Source organism: Melopsittacus undulatus, chromosome 24 (assembly GCF_012275295.1).
Source record: "Melopsittacus undulatus isolate bMelUnd1 chromosome 24, bMelUnd1.mat.Z, whole genome shotgun sequence".
Classification (NCBI taxonomy): domain Eukaryota; kingdom Metazoa; phylum Chordata; class Aves; order Psittaciformes; family Psittaculidae; genus Melopsittacus; species Melopsittacus undulatus.
Window position 1 is genome coordinate 791524 of NC_047550.1, and position 17218 is coordinate 808741.

The 17218-nt window shown below is 52.5% G+C and overlaps 1 protein-coding gene across 1 annotated transcript; it reads left to right on the top strand.

Annotated features, from left to right (window-relative positions):
- Positions 1 to 1424: 1424 nt before the first annotated feature.
- Positions 1425 to 11847, top strand: LOC101880280 (leucine-rich repeat and fibronectin type III domain-containing protein 1-like protein). Its single transcript, XM_034072123.1, has 3 exons — positions 1425 to 1540; positions 7396 to 8782; positions 11382 to 11847. Exons 2-3 carry the CDS (start codon positions 7407 to 7409, stop codon positions 11845 to 11847), a joined length of 1842 nt encoding a protein of 613 aa, XP_033928014.1. The 5' UTR covers positions 1425 to 1540; positions 7396 to 7406.
- The last annotated feature ends 5371 nt before the right edge of the window (positions 11848 to 17218 follow it).

Here is a 17218-nt window from a genome sequence, read left to right on the forward strand (position 1 = left end):
TTGCAATGCTTTGGGAGGTGAGCAAGGATTGGAATTGGGGGGTAAGAGCCTTATCCTGCAGGGAATGAACCCATGGAATAGGAATGATCCTGTTCAGAGCAATGGGAACAATTGGTTCCAATGGGAACAGGGTTCCCATTGGTCTGAACAGGATCATTTCTATTCCATGGGTTCATTCCCTGCAGGAAGCCAAGGAGAAGGAGAGCAAAGAGCTATGGTTAAAGGAGAGCATCCCCATAGGATGCCCCATAGGACAGGGTGGACCACAGGAGGGGCCAGGATGGGATCAGAAGGGGGATCTGGATGGGATGGAGGCCAAGAGATGAGGACCAAAAGGTGTTTCTCCCCTTCCTGATATCCATAAGGAGCCAGTGATGGGAAACCCATGGATTCATGGAATGGGTTGGGTTGGACTCATCCAACCCCATTCCTCCTTCCTAACACAGCATGGAGGTGATGCAAGGCAAAGATGAACCAAAGCCAAGGGGCCTATGACAAGAGATAAGGATGATAAAGGATAAGGACGTGGGTATTAGGGTCTCCGTCCCCAATCTCTGCCCCATCACTGGTGGATGCTGTTCCCTGCATCCCAACACGGGACCATGAGGATGCTCCATGGGTACCACATCTCCGTCCCCTATATCTGCATCACTGGGGATGCTGCTCCCTGCATCCCAACCCCGGACCACGAGGATGCTCCATGGGTACCACATCTCCCTCCCCAATCTCTGCCCCATCACTGGTGGATGCTGCTCCTGCATCCCAACATGGGACCACGAGGATGCTCCATGGGTACCACATCCCCCTCCCCGATCTCTGCATCATCACCAGGGATGCTGCTCCTGCATCCCAACCCCGGACCATGAGGATGCTCCATGGGTACCACATCCCCCTCCCCGATCTCTGCATCATCACCAGGGATGCTGCTCCTGCATCCCAACCCCAGACCATGAGGATGCTCCATGGGTACCACATCTCCCTCCCCGATCTCTGCCCCATCACTGGGGATGCTGCTCCTGCATCCCAACCCTGGACCATGAGGATGCTCCATGGGTACCACATCTCCATCCCCTATATCTGCATCACTGGTGGATGCTGCTCCTGCATCCCAACCCTGGACCATGAGGATGCTCCATGGGTACCACATCCCCCTCCCCGATCTCTGTATCACCAGGGATGCTGCTCCTGCATCCCAACATGGGACCATGAGGATGCTCCATGGGTCCCCTCCCCCTCCCCAATCTCTGCATCACTGGTGGATGCTGCTCCTGCATCCCAACATGGGACCATGAGGATGCTCCATGGGTCCCCTCCCCCTCCCCGTTCTCCGCAGGGCGGGGCTGGGCGGAGCCTCCTTCCTCCCCCTTCCTCCTCCTCCTCCCGTCTCCTTCCTCCTCCTCCTCCTCCTCCTCCGCCGCCGCCGCCCCTGCGGCTCCGGCTCCGCCGGTGCGGGAGGCTCCGCCGGTACCGACCATGGACGGCGGCGGCGGGGGGGGCACAACGGACGTGATGCCGGCCCTATAGGCTCGCAACGGGAGAGGTGAGAGCGAGGCTCCGGTTACCGGCCCCATAGCGCTAAGGGTGATGGGGGCGTCCGGTCCCTCTCCGTCCTCCCATAGGGGTCCTCGGACCGGTACCGGAACGGGGGGTACGGGGGGGGCCCCGTTATGTGCCTGAGGTGATAAACTGCAGTGTCACCGCCTGCTTCCCGAGCTGGGATCCACCCTTCCCAGCCGCTGGAATGCTGCGGAGAGCCGAGGGATGGATGGATGCGAGGGGGGGTTGGGGATGCTGCCATCCCGGTCTGTGTTCCCTATGGAAGCGGGCGGTGTTCCCTGCTCCATCCCCATCCCTGATGCTACAGGCGACGAGCGGCTGTGTCATTGAGGTGATTCCCGACGTTGGGAATGGCAGAGCCCATGGAGCCGGATGGAGCTGGGCTGGAAAACCCCTTGGGAAGCGGGTTTGGGCTTTGCCGAAGGGAGGGTTTGCCCTACAAGAGCCCCCTAAGCTCCGAGCTGAGCTTAATGCATAGACCTAAGCAGCCGTGATTGAAAACAGCTGCACGTAGGATACCTAAGGCTTAATGCATAGACCTGAGCTTAAACCCCCTACCTAAGGCTTAAAACCCCCTTTTTTAGCCCCAAAAGAGCAGAAACCAACAGTGATTGTGTTCATCGCAACCGGATGATCCCATTTCACGTCCCCCCCCTGATTTTGGGTTGAAAAGCGCCGGTTTTAGGCTCGTCCATGCGGGGTGATCCCAGGATCACCGCAGGCAGTGCAGCATCTCCCCTGCTCGCTGCGCTCACCACGAGAGGGCCCATCCTGCTCCTCATGCACCTGGGAATGGGATCCCTGCTATTCCCAATGGATAATCCCATTCCCTGCCCCTCCGGTGCTGGGAACGGACCTGAAGGTCACCCCCTTCCATCCATGGAGCTTGGGATGGAGCAGGAGCCGCTATGGAATTCCCCCCCCCCCCATTCCCATAGGCACCAATTGCCAGCTCCAAACTGGTGTTGGGAATGAGTGCGGGTACTGGGTGCTGCCGGCGTGGGTGAATGGGGATCTATGGGTCACTATGGGTGTCTATGGGGATCTATGGGGAGCTATGGGGATCTATGGGTCACTATGGGGATCTATGGGGTGAATGGGGATCTATGGGTCACTATGGGTGTCTATGGGTCACTATGGGTCACTATGGGAGTCTATGGGTCACTATGGGGATCTATGGGTCACTATGGGTGTCTATGGGGATCTATGGGTCACTATGGGTGTCTATGGGTCACTATGGGTGTCTATGGGTCACTATGGGTGTCTATGGGGATCTATAGGTCACTATGGGTGTCTATGGGTCACTATGGGTGTCTATGGCACAGCCCAGTGACTCCAGTACAACCTCAAAGTACCAGCGCGGGTATTTAGGGATGCTCCATTGGGATGCATCCCGCTTGGAGCAAGGCCCATTCCCATGGCTTGGAAGGGCAACAGGCAGGGAATGGGAAGCTATTCCCATGTCTGGTGGGTGGGTGGGTGGTGGGAGTGGGTTTTCCTATGGGAAGCCTATGGGATGGCATGGACACTGCTCCGCATCCCATGGGGGCCGTCAGGATCGCTCCCACTTGGAATAGGAGGCACCAAAGGACGTGCAATTGGCTTGCATGGAGGAGGTATTAAATGTCTGTGTATATATATGATGCTATATAGACTGGTGTATATAGATATAAAATGCTATTTTATATTGATTATATATAGAATACTATTACATATAATAATATTATCTATTATTATGTCGATAACAATATAATAAAATAATATTTAATAATATAATTAAATAATAGATAATATTATTATCTCTAGAGTAATATTATTAATACTATTATATATATAATCCCAGTAGGTATTACATGACTGTATATATATATATAATGCTATATATACTTGACTGTATATATATATATAATGCTATATATACTTGACTATATATATATAATGCTATATATACTTGACTGTATATATACATAATGCTATATATACTTTTATATATATAAAATGCTATTTTATATATATAGTATACAATAATATATAATAATATCTATTCTATATATTAGATATCATATATAGAATGTATATAATACTATTAAATATAATAATAGCATTATATATTATGTATATAATAATACAATACAATACAATGCCCTATCCTGTGTGTGCTGAGGGCAATCCATAGGGATGCTCTGAGCCATCCCATTGGTTCCAGCCAGGCTTTTCTGGGCCCAAAGTGGGCAGATTTGGTTAAACCGGCTCTGTTATGTCTGGTTTGGGGGCTCTTCCTTAGGGATCAAGCGGGAGCATTATGGGATGCTTCCATTCTTAAAGGCAATGCTGACCTCTGCTTGCCTTTGCACTTCCTGCATCGGGAAGCAATGGGAATATGGGAGCAATGGGAATGACTGGGAAGCAATGGGAATGACTGGGAAGCAATGGGAATATGGGAACAATGGGAATGACTGGGAAGCAATGGGAATGACTGGGAAGCAATGGGAATATGGGAGCAATGGGAATATGGGAGCAATGGGAATGACTGGGAAGCAATGGGAATGACTGGGAAGCAATGGGAATATGGGAGCAATGGGAATGACTGGGAAGCAATGGGAATATGGGAGCCCCATCAGCTCTATCCCATTCCACACTGGATGTGTGATGGGCTTCCCATCCTCACTGGCTCAGGTGGGACCGGATCCCAGCTGGAAGTGCCTATGGAAGCGGATTCACTAGGAGGAATGCCTGGGATATAGGGATAGCTCTTGTATAGGAGTCTATATGGATAGCGAATGTATAGGATTCTATATGGATAGCTAATGTATAGGATTCTATAGGGGTAGCTAATGCATAGAATGCTATATGTATAACTAATGTATAGGAGTCTATATGGATAGCTAATGTATAGAATTACACATGGAGAGCTAATGTATAGAATTCTGTATGGATAACTAATGTATGGAATTCTATATGGCTAATGTATAGGATTCTGTACATATGTCTAATGTATAGAATTCTATATGAATAGGTAATTTATAGAGTGGATACATAATATATATAATTATATATTGATATCTAATGTATATAATTACATGTGGATGTCTAATGTATATAATTATATGTGGAAATCTAATCTATATAATTATATATGGGTATCTAATATATATAATTATATCTGGATATCTAATATGTAATTATTAATAATGTAATACAGATAAGAATATGTAATTATAGCTATATAATAATACCATATATCATATATAATGATATATAATATAAGGGATTCATGGCATGGAAGAGCCTCAAACACAATCCCATGGCTGACATCCTCATGGCATTGGAAAGAGCCATCCCATGACCCAAAACCACCTGATTTTGACCCATTTTCCCCTTCTAGGATCCAATAGGATCAAATGAGGTTAAACCCCCCCCATTTGTGCCATTCTCATCCCTGTTTGACACTGGGGTGATCCCAGTATTCCCAGTTCTGCTGTTTCTCCCTATTGGCCCTACTTAACTGTGGGATTAACCATTAACCCCATAGTGGATGTCCTCAGTTTCAGGGCATTTTGGGGTGGTTTGGGGTGTTTTTAAGGGTATAAATGGCTTTGGGGGGGTTCAATGAGCCCAATTCCAGGTGAATATAGGGGAGATAGGGATCAAGGTTGGGTTTATGGGTATCCCTTCTCCAGCTCAGCTCCCATAGCACCCAATGGGAAGCTCTTTATTGGCCCTATTCCTAAGGGCCAATGCTGGCTTATGGACCCCAGTGCTCTGGATCCATATGCATTGGGATGGATGTGGGTTCCCCTCTGGTCCCATAGGGGAAGGATGAAGGATGCTTTTTGAGGCGTTTTCCCCCTTTTTAGCCATTTCCAGGGGGTTTGAATGGGGCTGATGCTGCAGATGCTCAGCCCCAAAGGGGCTTTGTGGGAATGAGAGGAGTTAATGGGGATTAGATATGGGTATAATGTGATAATATAGACCCATAATATAATATATAATATTATATAATAGATATAATTATATGTTATTCAAGCAGATAATAGAATATTTTCCTATAATTGTGCATTATAATATGATCCTATCTACCTTTTATGCATAATTCTATATTATTATGATATAATATTACTACATAAACATCTATATGTAATTACATATTATTATCATATATAATTATACGATTTATATATGTAATTCTATATTATTATAACATATGTAATAATATGAACCATTTCTATATAATTATATATTATTATATTACGTAATAATACATTATATATTATAATATATAATGATATATAATATAATATTATATTACATAATATATTTATAATTATATAATATAATATTATCTAAAAATATGATAGTATATAATAATATATACCATTTATATAGAAAAAGGTATATTGTAATCATATAGAACAGCTTTCATATATCATATATATTATTCTCATATAATAGATATAATATATATATATAACCCTATATAATATATATATATAACCCTATATAATATATATATATAATATATATAATATATAATATATATTCTCATATCTATACCATGATACATCCCATTTATATACCCCTCTAAATGGCACTGGTTGCCTATCAGCCGTGTCCCCTCATCCAGCTCTATGGGATCCCTTAGGGTGTGTGTGCTTCCCTATGGGAACACCATCCAGTTCCATTCCAGTTTGGGAATGAATGTAACTCAGATCCCATATGGAGCAGCGATTCCCAACAGCCTTTGGGGTCATTATGGGGAATGGGCCATTGGGGCTGATCCTCTGCATCCCTCGGACCCTTTCCCATAGGATTGGGGTCACCTTTGTCTCCCCCATAGCAGATGCTGGGACCATTATAGCTCCTTCCTCCTGTGCATCCATCTGCTCTGCCAAAGCACTGGATAGGAAACACACCCCCCCCCCAACCACCCCTCCCCCCACCCCCCCCCCAAATCCCTGTGCTTCCAAATGGGAATTTTGGCCGGTTTTGGGGTTTTTAGGGCGATTTAGAGGCTCAATTATTGAGTTTCCCTCCCCACAAATGCCCCTAAATCCTCTGCAGGTGAAAGTCTTTTCCCCCCATTCACCCCATTCCTCCTCCTTATTTCCCCCCTATCCCTCCCATCCCTCCTCCTTCCCCCTATTCCCCCCATTCCCCCTATCCCCTCTCCTCACCCATTCCTCCTTCTCGCCCCCATTCACCCCATTCCCCCTTATTTCCCCCATCCCCCCCATTTCTCCCCCTTATTCCCCCTATCCCCCTATTCCTCCTCCTTCCCCATATCCCCCATTCCCCCTATCCCCCCTATCCCCCTATTCCTCCCCCATTCCCCCTATCCCCCCATTTCCCCTATCCCCCCTCCTCACCTATTCCCCCTCTCCCCCCATATCCCCCATTCCCCCCATATCCCCCATTCCCCCTATCCCCCCATTCCCCCTATCCCCCCATTCCCCCCTATCCCCCCTCCTCACCTATCCCCCCATATCCCCCCATTCCCCCTATCCCCCTATTCCTCCTCCTTCCCCCTATCCTCCCATTACCCCTATCCCCCCTCCTCACCCATTCCCCCTCTCCCCCCATATCCCATTCCCCCTATCCCCATATCCCATTCCCCCTATCCCCATATCCCCCATTCCCCCATATCCCCCATCCCCCCTATCCCCCATCCCCCATATCCCCCTATCCCCCCATTCCCCCTATCCCCCCTCCTCACCTATTCCCCCTCTCCCCCCATTCCCCCCTATCCCCCTATCCCCATATCCCCCATTCCCCCCTATCCCTATATCCCCCCATATCCCCCATATCCCCCTACCCCCCTCACCCCCTCTCTCCCCCCAGCTCCCCCAACGATGGCCACCGTCCTGCTGCCCCTCCTGGCCCTGACCACCACCACCTTAGCCATGACCTGCCCCAACCGCTGCATGTGCCAGAGCCTGTCCCCCTCCTTCACCATCCTCTGCACCAAGACCGGGCTCCTGTTCGTGCCCGGAGCCCTGGACCGGCGCACGGCAGAGCTGCGGCTCATGGACAACTTCATCACCACCCTACGGAGGAAGGACTTTGCCAACATGACCAACCTCATCCACCTGACGCTGTCCAGGAACACCATCAGTCACATCATGCCTTACGCCTTCGCCGACCTCCGAGGCCTCCATGCCTTACACCTGGACAGCAACCGGTTGACAACCATCCACCAGGAGCACTTCAAGGGGTTGGTCAACCTGCGGCACTTGATCCTCAGCAACAACCAGCTCAGCTCCATCTCCCCTGGGTCATTGGATGACTTCATTGAGACCATTGAGGACCTGGACCTGTCCTACAACAACCTGGTCCAGGTTCCATGGGCAACCATCGCCAAGCTGTCCAACGTCAACACCATCAGCCTGGATCACAACCTGATCGAGGCTGTACCCGAAGGGATCTTCTCCAACCTCCATAAGCTCGCCCGCTTGGACATGACCTCCAACAAGCTCAAGAAGATCCCTCCGGACCCGCTGTTCTCCCGCATCCCGGTGTACACCAAACCCAAGGGGTCCCCATTGACGTCCCTGGTGTTGAGCTTCGGGGGTAACCCGTTGCATTGTAACTGCGAGCTGGTCTGGTTGCGCCGCCTCACCAGGGAGGATGACCTGGAGACTTGTGCTTCCCCACCGGAGCTAATGGGGAAGTACTTCTGGTCCATCAAGGAGGAGGAGTTCATCTGTGAACCCCCAATGATCACCCATCGCACCCCAAAACTGACGGCCACCGAGGGGCAGAGTGTGGCCCTCAAGTGTAAGGCTGTTGGTGACCCCGATCCCTACGTGCGTTGGATCGCTCCCGATGGGAAGCTGGTGTCCAACACATCCAGGACCGTCTCCTATGACAACGGGACCTTGGATATCCTCCTTGCTTCCTTAGGGGATGAAGGCACATTCACCTGCATAGCATCCAATGCAGCCGGTGAGTCCACGGCACCGGTTGAGCTGTTGGTGTCACCATATCCCACCCTGGCCAACAGCTCCGGTTGTGATAAGGACACCGAATCCGGCCCCTCCGATATCCTTATCCCGGCCAAATCCAGCGTTCCCAATGAGACCAAGGCCCAGCAGGACAAGGGGGTGACGGTGACGGAGCTGACTTCATCCTCAGCCCTTATCCAATGGCCTTCCCAGCATCACCTGCCCGGGATGCGGATGTACCAGATCCAATACAACAGCTCTTCCGATGACATCCTGGTCTACAGGTATTCCTGGCTTTGGGAATAGGGTTGGGAATGGGGGGGGGGGAAGGCTCTGGGCAGGGTACCCATAGGATGGAATGAGGGAGCAGTCGGCTCCTTCACCCATTGGGTGATGGGCAAGGTAGGAGGTGGGAATAGTGTTGGGAATTCCGGTTGGAATTCAGGGTATTTGGGAATTCCGGTTGGAATCGAGGGTATTTCGATGTGGAGTTTTGGGAATTCTGGTTGGAATTGAGGGTATTTTGATGTGGAGTTTTGGGAATTCCGGTTGGAATTGAGGATATTTCAAGGCAGTTTTGGGAATTCCGGTTGGAATTGAGGGTATTTTGATGTGGAGGAATAGAACTTGCCCTGTTCCTATTGGAACCCATCCACCCTTATCCCATCTCCATCCCTTGGGTACCAGCAGCATCCCTATGGAAGCACAGCATCCCTATGGAAGCACAGCATCCCTATGGAAGCATAGCATCCCTATGGAAGCATAGCATCCCTATGGAAGCACAGCATCCCTATGGAAGCACAGCATCCCTATGGAAGCACAGCATCCCTAAGGGGGGAGGGGAGAGGGATGGATGCCATGCATCCTCCCGTTGCCATGGCTACCAGCTAGTGAGGAGGAGTAGCAAGGGTCTCATGTATATATAGATGAGATATGGATTCGGGGGGGATGTATATTCACATGTATAATGTATATATCATCTATAGAATAGATGGTGAGAGGTTATAGAAAATCTATAGTATGTGTTAGAATATGTTATATACAATCTATAGGATACATTAGATAAACATGACATATATATTCTGCGTATATAGATTATGTATATTCATCTGTATAATGTATATATCATCGATACATGTGATTCCTGTATGTACTTATATATATATCCCTGCATATCTATTCCTATATATCCATTCTTATATATCTACCCCTGTATATGTATTCCTATATATACTTCTATGTATATTCCCATATACCTATTCCTTTATACATTCCCATATATATATTCCTCTATATCTGTTCCTGTATGTATATTCCCATATATACTTATATATCCATTCCTATATATCTATTCCTATATATACACATATATTCATGTCTATATATCTATTCCTATACCCATGCATCCATTCTTATATATCTATTCCTATATATAGCCATAAATCCATTCCTATATATACCCATATATTCATGTCTATATATCTATTTCTATATATACTTATATAAGAATATATATATACTTATAAGTATATATATAAGTATATATATCTATAAGTATATATAGGAATAGATATATACAAATGGATGTATGAGTATATAGGAATAGATATATAGGCATGGATATATATCCATTCCTATATACTTATATATCCATGCCTATATATTCCTATATATACTTGTATATCCATTCCTATATATCCATTCCTATATATACTTATATATCCATTCCTAAACATCTATTCCTATCTATACTCAGATATCCATGCCTGTATACCCATTCCCATCTCTACCTATATATCCATTCCTACATACCCATTCCCATCTATATTCCCATCTATATTCCCATCTATTCCCATATATCCCTCCCCATCCATACCCCATCATTCCCCCTATGACCCCACCACTGACCCCATGTCTCCCATAGGATGCTCCCAGACCCCATTGTTCTATACATCATGACACCACTGACCCCATGTCTCCCATAGGATGCTCCCAGACCCCATTACCCCCTATGCCCCCACCACTGACCCCATGTCTCCCATAGGATGCTCCCAGACCCCATTACCCCCCCTATGACCCCATCTCCCCCCATCTCCCCCATAGGATGCTCCCATACCCCATTATCCCCCTATGGCCCCACCACTGACCCCATGTCTCCCATAGGATGCTCCCATACCCCATTGTTCTATACATCATGACCACCACTGACCCCATCTCCTCCCATCTCCCCCATAGGATGCTCCCATACCCCATTATTCTATACATCATGACCACCACTGACCCTATATCTCCCATAGGATGCTCCCATACCCCATTGTTCTATACATCATGACCACCACTGACCCCATTTCCCCTATAGGATGCTCCCATACCCCATTGTTCTATACATCATGACACCACTGACCCCATGTCTCCCATAGGAGGCTCCCAAACCCCATTATCCCCCCCTATGACCCCACCACTGACCCCATCTCCCATTTCCCCCATAGGATGCTCCCAGACCCCATTATTCCATACATCATGACCACCACTGACCCCATCTCCCCTATAGGATGCTCCCATACCCCATTATTCCATACATCATGACCACCACTAACCCCATCTCCCCCCATCTCCATACCCCATTATCCCACCCTATGGCACCACCACTGACCCCATCCCCCATCTCCCATAGGATGCTCCCAGACCCCATTATCCCACCCTATGGCCCCACCACTGACCCCATCTCCCCCCATCCCCCCCATAGGATGCTCCCAGACCCCATTATTCCATACATCATGACCACCCCATCTCCCCTATAGGATGCTCCCAGACCCCATTATCCCCCTATGACCCCACAACTGACCCCCTATGACCCCACCACTGACCCTATATCTCCCATAGGATGCTCCCCGCGGCCTCCGCCTCCTTCTCCCTCCGCGACCTCGCGCCCGGTCGCGCCTACGACCTTTGCGTCCTGGCGCTCTACGCCGACGCCTCCACCGCGCTACCCGCCACGCGGCGCCTGGGATGCGCCAGCTTCACCACCGCGACCCCGGCGCGACCCTGCCCCCCCCGCCCCCCCCACGTGCCGGGCGCCACCGTCATCCTGGCCATCGGCGGCGTCATCGTGGCCTCGGTGCTGGTCTTCATCGTCCTCCTCCTCCTCAAGTACAAGGTCTACGGCAGCCGCGCCAAGGCCAAGGGGCCGCGGGTGGCCAATGGATGCTCCCAGACCAATGGCACCAATGGCACCACCAATGGCACCAATGGTGGCACCAATGGCACCAATATGGACCTTACCAAACGGGAAGAGGGGAGACCGGATGGGGACCCCCCAACGCAGACCCCGTTGGAAGCGATGCCCTAATGCCCCTCCCCCCTCCCCCCCCCCGGGTTTTAACCGATTCTGGGCTATTTTTAAGAGACGAGGGGGGGTAAAGAGTATTTTTGTAAGCTGTGGGGGTTTGTGGTGTTGAATTTGGGGGGGGGGGGAGGGGTTTATAGGGTGGGGGAGGGGGGGTTGGGGAGGGGGAGGGGGGTGGGGGGGGGGAGGGGTTTTTGGGGGTGGGGGAGGGGGTTTGGGGGTGGGGGAGGGGTTTTTTAGGGGGTGGGGGAGGGGGGTTTGGGTGGTGGGGGTGGGGGAGGGATTAGGGTTAGGGTTAGGGGTGGGGGGATACATGGATATACAGGGTTGGGGGGGGAGGGGGTTTATAAGGTGGGGGAGGGGGGGTGGGGTGGGGGAGGGGTGTTTAGGGGAGGGGGTTTTGGGGGGGTTTGGGGGTGGGGGAGGGGTTTTTAGGGGGTGGGGGGAGGGGCTTTATAGGGTGGGGGAGGGGGTTTTAGGGGTGGGGGTGGGGGTTTTGGGGGGGGTTTGGGGGAGGGGTTTTTAGGGGGTGGGGGAGGGAGTTTTGGGGTGGGGGAGGGGTTTTATAGGGTGGGGGAGGGGGTTTTGGGGTGGGGGAGGGGTGTTGGGGTGGGGGAGGGGTGTTTAGGGGTGGGGGAGGGGTTTTATTAGGGTGGGGGAGGGGTTTTATAGGGTGGGGGAGGGGGTTTTGGGTGGTGGGGGTGGAGTTTTTAGGGGGTGGGGGAGGGGTTTTAGGGTGGGGGAGGGGGATTAAAACGTGGAGGTGGGATTGGGATGGCAAAGGGTTGGGAGATGGGAATTGTCCACAGGAGTCATGGTCTATCTGAGAGGGAATTCCCTATAGGAGATGGGAATTCCCTATGGGAGAGGGAATTCCCTATGGGAGATGGGAATTCCCTATGGGAATTGTCCTATTGCCTCTATATCATGGCCTATGGGAGGGGGAATCATCTATGGGAGTCGGGAATTGCCTATGGGAGATGGGAATTCCTGCCTGGAATCTGGTCCTTCCCTATGTGTGTGATGCTGAACCAGCACTGGGATCCCCCCCCAGGACCATTGCATGGGTCGGCCCCACACTGGGGCCTGGAATGGGATTCCTGCCCATTGGAATCTCGGGATAAGAGCCTTTAATGCTGGTCTGGAGCTTAACCCGGAATTCCATAAGGATAACACAAGGATGCTCCAGGACCACCCTAATGGGGACCATCCCTATATGCTTTGTTGCTATGGGAGCAGCATCGGCTCCATCCTTAGGGATCCTGATCCCTATGGGATGCTTGGGATGGGAAGGTGGGAATACCAGGAGCCGTTGGTGCTGCTCCCCCATTGACGTCGGGAGCAGGCCCCAAAGTTGATCCCAAATGCCCCAAACCTGCTGGAATTGCCCCCAAACCACCTGGAAAAGCCCCAAAAGGCCCCAAATTAACCCCAAAAGGGCCCAGCCCCTGCTCCCGTCAGCCAGGCACTGGGAATGGGGAACGGGCACAACAGGAACACCGGAGGGGCCTCATTCCCATTTCCCGTTCCCATTCCTGTTCCTGTTCCCATTCCCATTCCCGTTCCCATTCCCTTTCCTGTTCCCGTTCCCATTCCCTTTCCCATTCCCATTCCCGTTCCCATTCCCATTCCCTTTCCCATTCCCATTCCCGTTCCTTTCCCTTTCCCATTCCCTTTCCCATTCCCATTCCCGTTCCCGTCCCATTCCCTTTCCCGTTCCCATTCCCGTTCTCATTCCCATTCCCGTTCCCATTCCTGTTCCTGTTCCCATTCCCGTTCCCATTCCCTTTCCCGTTCCCATTCCCGTTCTCATTCCCATTCCCGTTCCTTTCCCTTTCCCATTCCCTTTCCCATTCCCTTTCCCATTCCCATTCCCGTTCCTTTCCCTTTCCCATTCCCTTTCCCATTCCCATTCCCGTTCCCGTCCCATTCCCTTTCCCATTCCCATTCCCATTCCCATTCCCATCCCCATCCCCATTCCCATTCCCATTCCCGTCCCATTCCCTTTCCCTTTCCCATTCCCGTTCCTTTCCCTTTCCCATTCCCATTCCCATTCCCGTTCCCATTCCCATTCCTGTCCCATTCCCATTCCCATTCCCTTTCTCATTCCCATTCCCATTCCCGTTCCCGTCCCATTCCCATCCCATCCCCATTCCCATTCCCGTCCCCATCCCCATTCCCATTCCCATCCCCATTCCCGTTCCCATTCCCATCCCATTCCCATTCCCTTTCCCATTCCCATTCCCATCCCCATTCCCATTCCCATTCCCATCCCCATTCCCGTTCCCATTCCCATTCCTGTCCCATTCCCATTCCCATTCCCTTTCTCATTCCCATTCCCATTCCCGTTCCCGTCCCATTCCCATCCCATCCCCATTCCCATTCCCGTCCCCATCCCCATTCCCATTCCCATTCCCATCCCATTCCCATTCCCATTCCCATCCCATTCCCATCCCCATTCCCATTCCCGTTCCCGTTCCCGTCCCTCACGTGTCACTTCCGCGTAAACGCGGGAAAAGGAGGCGTGGCTTGGCGGGGAAACCGGAGGGGGCGTGGCCTCGGCGCGGCCACGGCAGCAAATAGGGGGGGGGGCGCTCATGGGGGCGTGGCCACAGGGGGGGGCGTGGCCAGGGACACCCCGGGGGCGTGGTCAAGCCGGAGGGGGGCGTGGTCTGATTGGCTGCCTGCCGAAGGGGGCGTGTCCCGGGCGGGGGGCCCCGGGCAGGCTGCCAATAAGGGGGAGGGGAGGAGGGGGCGTGTCCTGGGCGGGGGGCTTGGGCCGCTGGCCAATGGGGCGTGCCGAGGGGGGCGTGGCCTCGAGGGAGGGGGCGTGGCCGGGGAGGGGGCGCGCTGCGGGCGGCGGCGGCGGCCATGGACGGGCGGCCGGGGGCGAGGTAAGGGGGGGGGGGGGGCAAGGGGGGGGGGGGGGAGAACCGGGGGGGGGGGGAACGGACCATGGGGTACAATGGGGGGGGGGGGGGGCAGGAACGGGGCAATGGGGGGGGGGGGGGGGCAGGATACGACCCGAGGGGGCGGGGTCCGGGGGGGGGGGTCCTCAATGGGGTGTGTTTGGGGGGGGCAGAATCGGGCCCTATGGGGGGGGGAGGGGGCTCAGGGGGTCCGGAGTTGGGGGGCGGGGTCCTGGGGGGGGGTCCTCAATGGGGTGTGTTTGGGGGGGCAGAATCGGACCCTATGGGGGGGGGGGGTCCACAATGGGGTCTGTTTGGGGGGGTAGAATCGGACCCTATGGGGGGGGGGCTCAGGGGCTCCGGAGTTGGGGGGCGGGGTCCTGGGGGGGGGGTCCTCAATGGGGTGTGTTTGGGGGGCAGAATCTGACCCTATGGGGGGGGCGGGGTCCTGAGTCCGGGTCTTTTTAGGGGGGGTCTGGTTTGGGGGGGGGGGGGGGGGGGCAGGATTGGGCCATGGGGGGCCCTGGGGGGGGGTATATGGGGGGGCACTTATGGGGTTTATGGGGGTCCTGGGGCAGCCTATGGGGTCATGGGGTGCACACGCGTGGCCTTGGTGGGGTATCTGCATACACACACCCCCAGTGACTTGTACTGGTCCCAGTTAGAGCTTGGGGCTGGTCCCAGTTAGAGGCCAAAAGTAGTCCCAGTTATAGCCTGGGGCTGGTCCCAGTTAGAGCCCAGTAACTGGTCCCAGTTAGAACCCGGGACTGGTCCTATTCAGTGCCCAGTGACTGGTCCCAGTTAGAGCTTGGGGCTGGTCCCAGTTAGAGGCCAAAAGTAGTCCCAGTTATAGCCTGGGGCTGGTCCCAGTTAGAGCCCAGTAACTGGTCCCAGTTAGAACCCGGGACTGGTCCCATTCAGTGCCCAGTAACTGGTCCCAGTTAGAGGCAAAAAGTGGTCCCAGTTAGAGCCTGGGACTGGTCCTATTCAGTGCCCAGTGACTGGTCCCAGTTAGAGCCTGGGGCTGGTCCCATTCAGAGCCCAGGACTGGTCCCAGTTAGAGCCTGGGACTGGTCCCATTCAGAGCCCAGGACTGGTCCCAGTTAGAGCCTGGGACTGGTCCCATTCAGTGCCCAGTGACTGCTCCCAGTTCGAGCCCAGCCCTGCTCCCAGTTCTCCCAGTACCTCCATGGGGTGGCATGGAACGAGTCGGTCCCGAGCGGGAGCTGCCAGCGCACGTGTGGGCGTGCCCTCATTAGCATTCATTAGCATACATTAGCATACATTGGCCTGGCCCCGCCCCCCGGCCCCCGGGCGCAGCGCCAGGGACAGGAACAGCCTGTCCCGAGCGGGGCCAGCGCCGAGCACGTACAGAGGGGGGGGGCAGGGATACAGGGATAGACAGGGATACATATGGATACATATGGATATACAGGGATACAGGGATAGAGACAGGGATAGACAGGGACACATATGGATACACATGGATAGACATGGATAGACAGGGATACAGGGATAGGGGCAGGGATACACATGGATACATATGGATACATATGGATACATATGGATATACATGGATAGACAGGGATAGACAGGGATAGGGGCAGGGATACAGGGATAGGGGCAGGGATACAGGGATAGGGGCAGGGATACAGGGTTCCCCATTGACTCCATTGACCCCACTGGGTTACCCATTGACTCCATTGACCCCACTGGGTTCCCCATTGACCCCATTGACTCCATTGAGTCCATTGACCCCATTATGCTCCCCATTGACCCCAATGGGCTCCCCATTGACTCCATTGACCCCAATGATCTCCCCATTGACCCCAATGGGCTCCCCATTGACTCCATTGACCCCAATGATCTCCCCATTGACCCCAATGCGTTCCCCATTGACCCCATTGACTCCGTTGACCCCAATGTGTTCCCCATTGACTCCATTGATTCCATTGACCCCAATGGCCTCCCCATTGACCCCATTGACTCCATTGAGTCCATTGACCCCATTATGCTCCCCATTGACCCCAATGGGCTCCCCATTGACTCCATTGACCCCAATGGGCTCCCCATTGACTCCATTGACCCCAATGAGCTCCCCATTGACCCCAATGCGTTCCCCATTGACCCCATTGACTCCATTGACCCCAATGGACTCCCCATTGACCCCATTGGGTTCCCCATTGACTCCATTGACCCCAATGATCTCCCCATTGCCCCCAATGGCCTCCCCATTGACTCCATTGACCCCATTATGCTCCCCATTGCCCCCAATGGACTCCCCATTGACCCCATTGACTCCATTGAGTCCATTGACCCCATTAAGTCCATTGACCCCATTATGCTCCCCATTGACCCCAATGGCCTCCCCATTGACCCCATTGACTCCATTGACTCCATTGACCCCAATGAGCTCCCCATTGCCCCCAATGGCCTCCCCCTCCCCCCCCAGGTGCCCCCGGAGC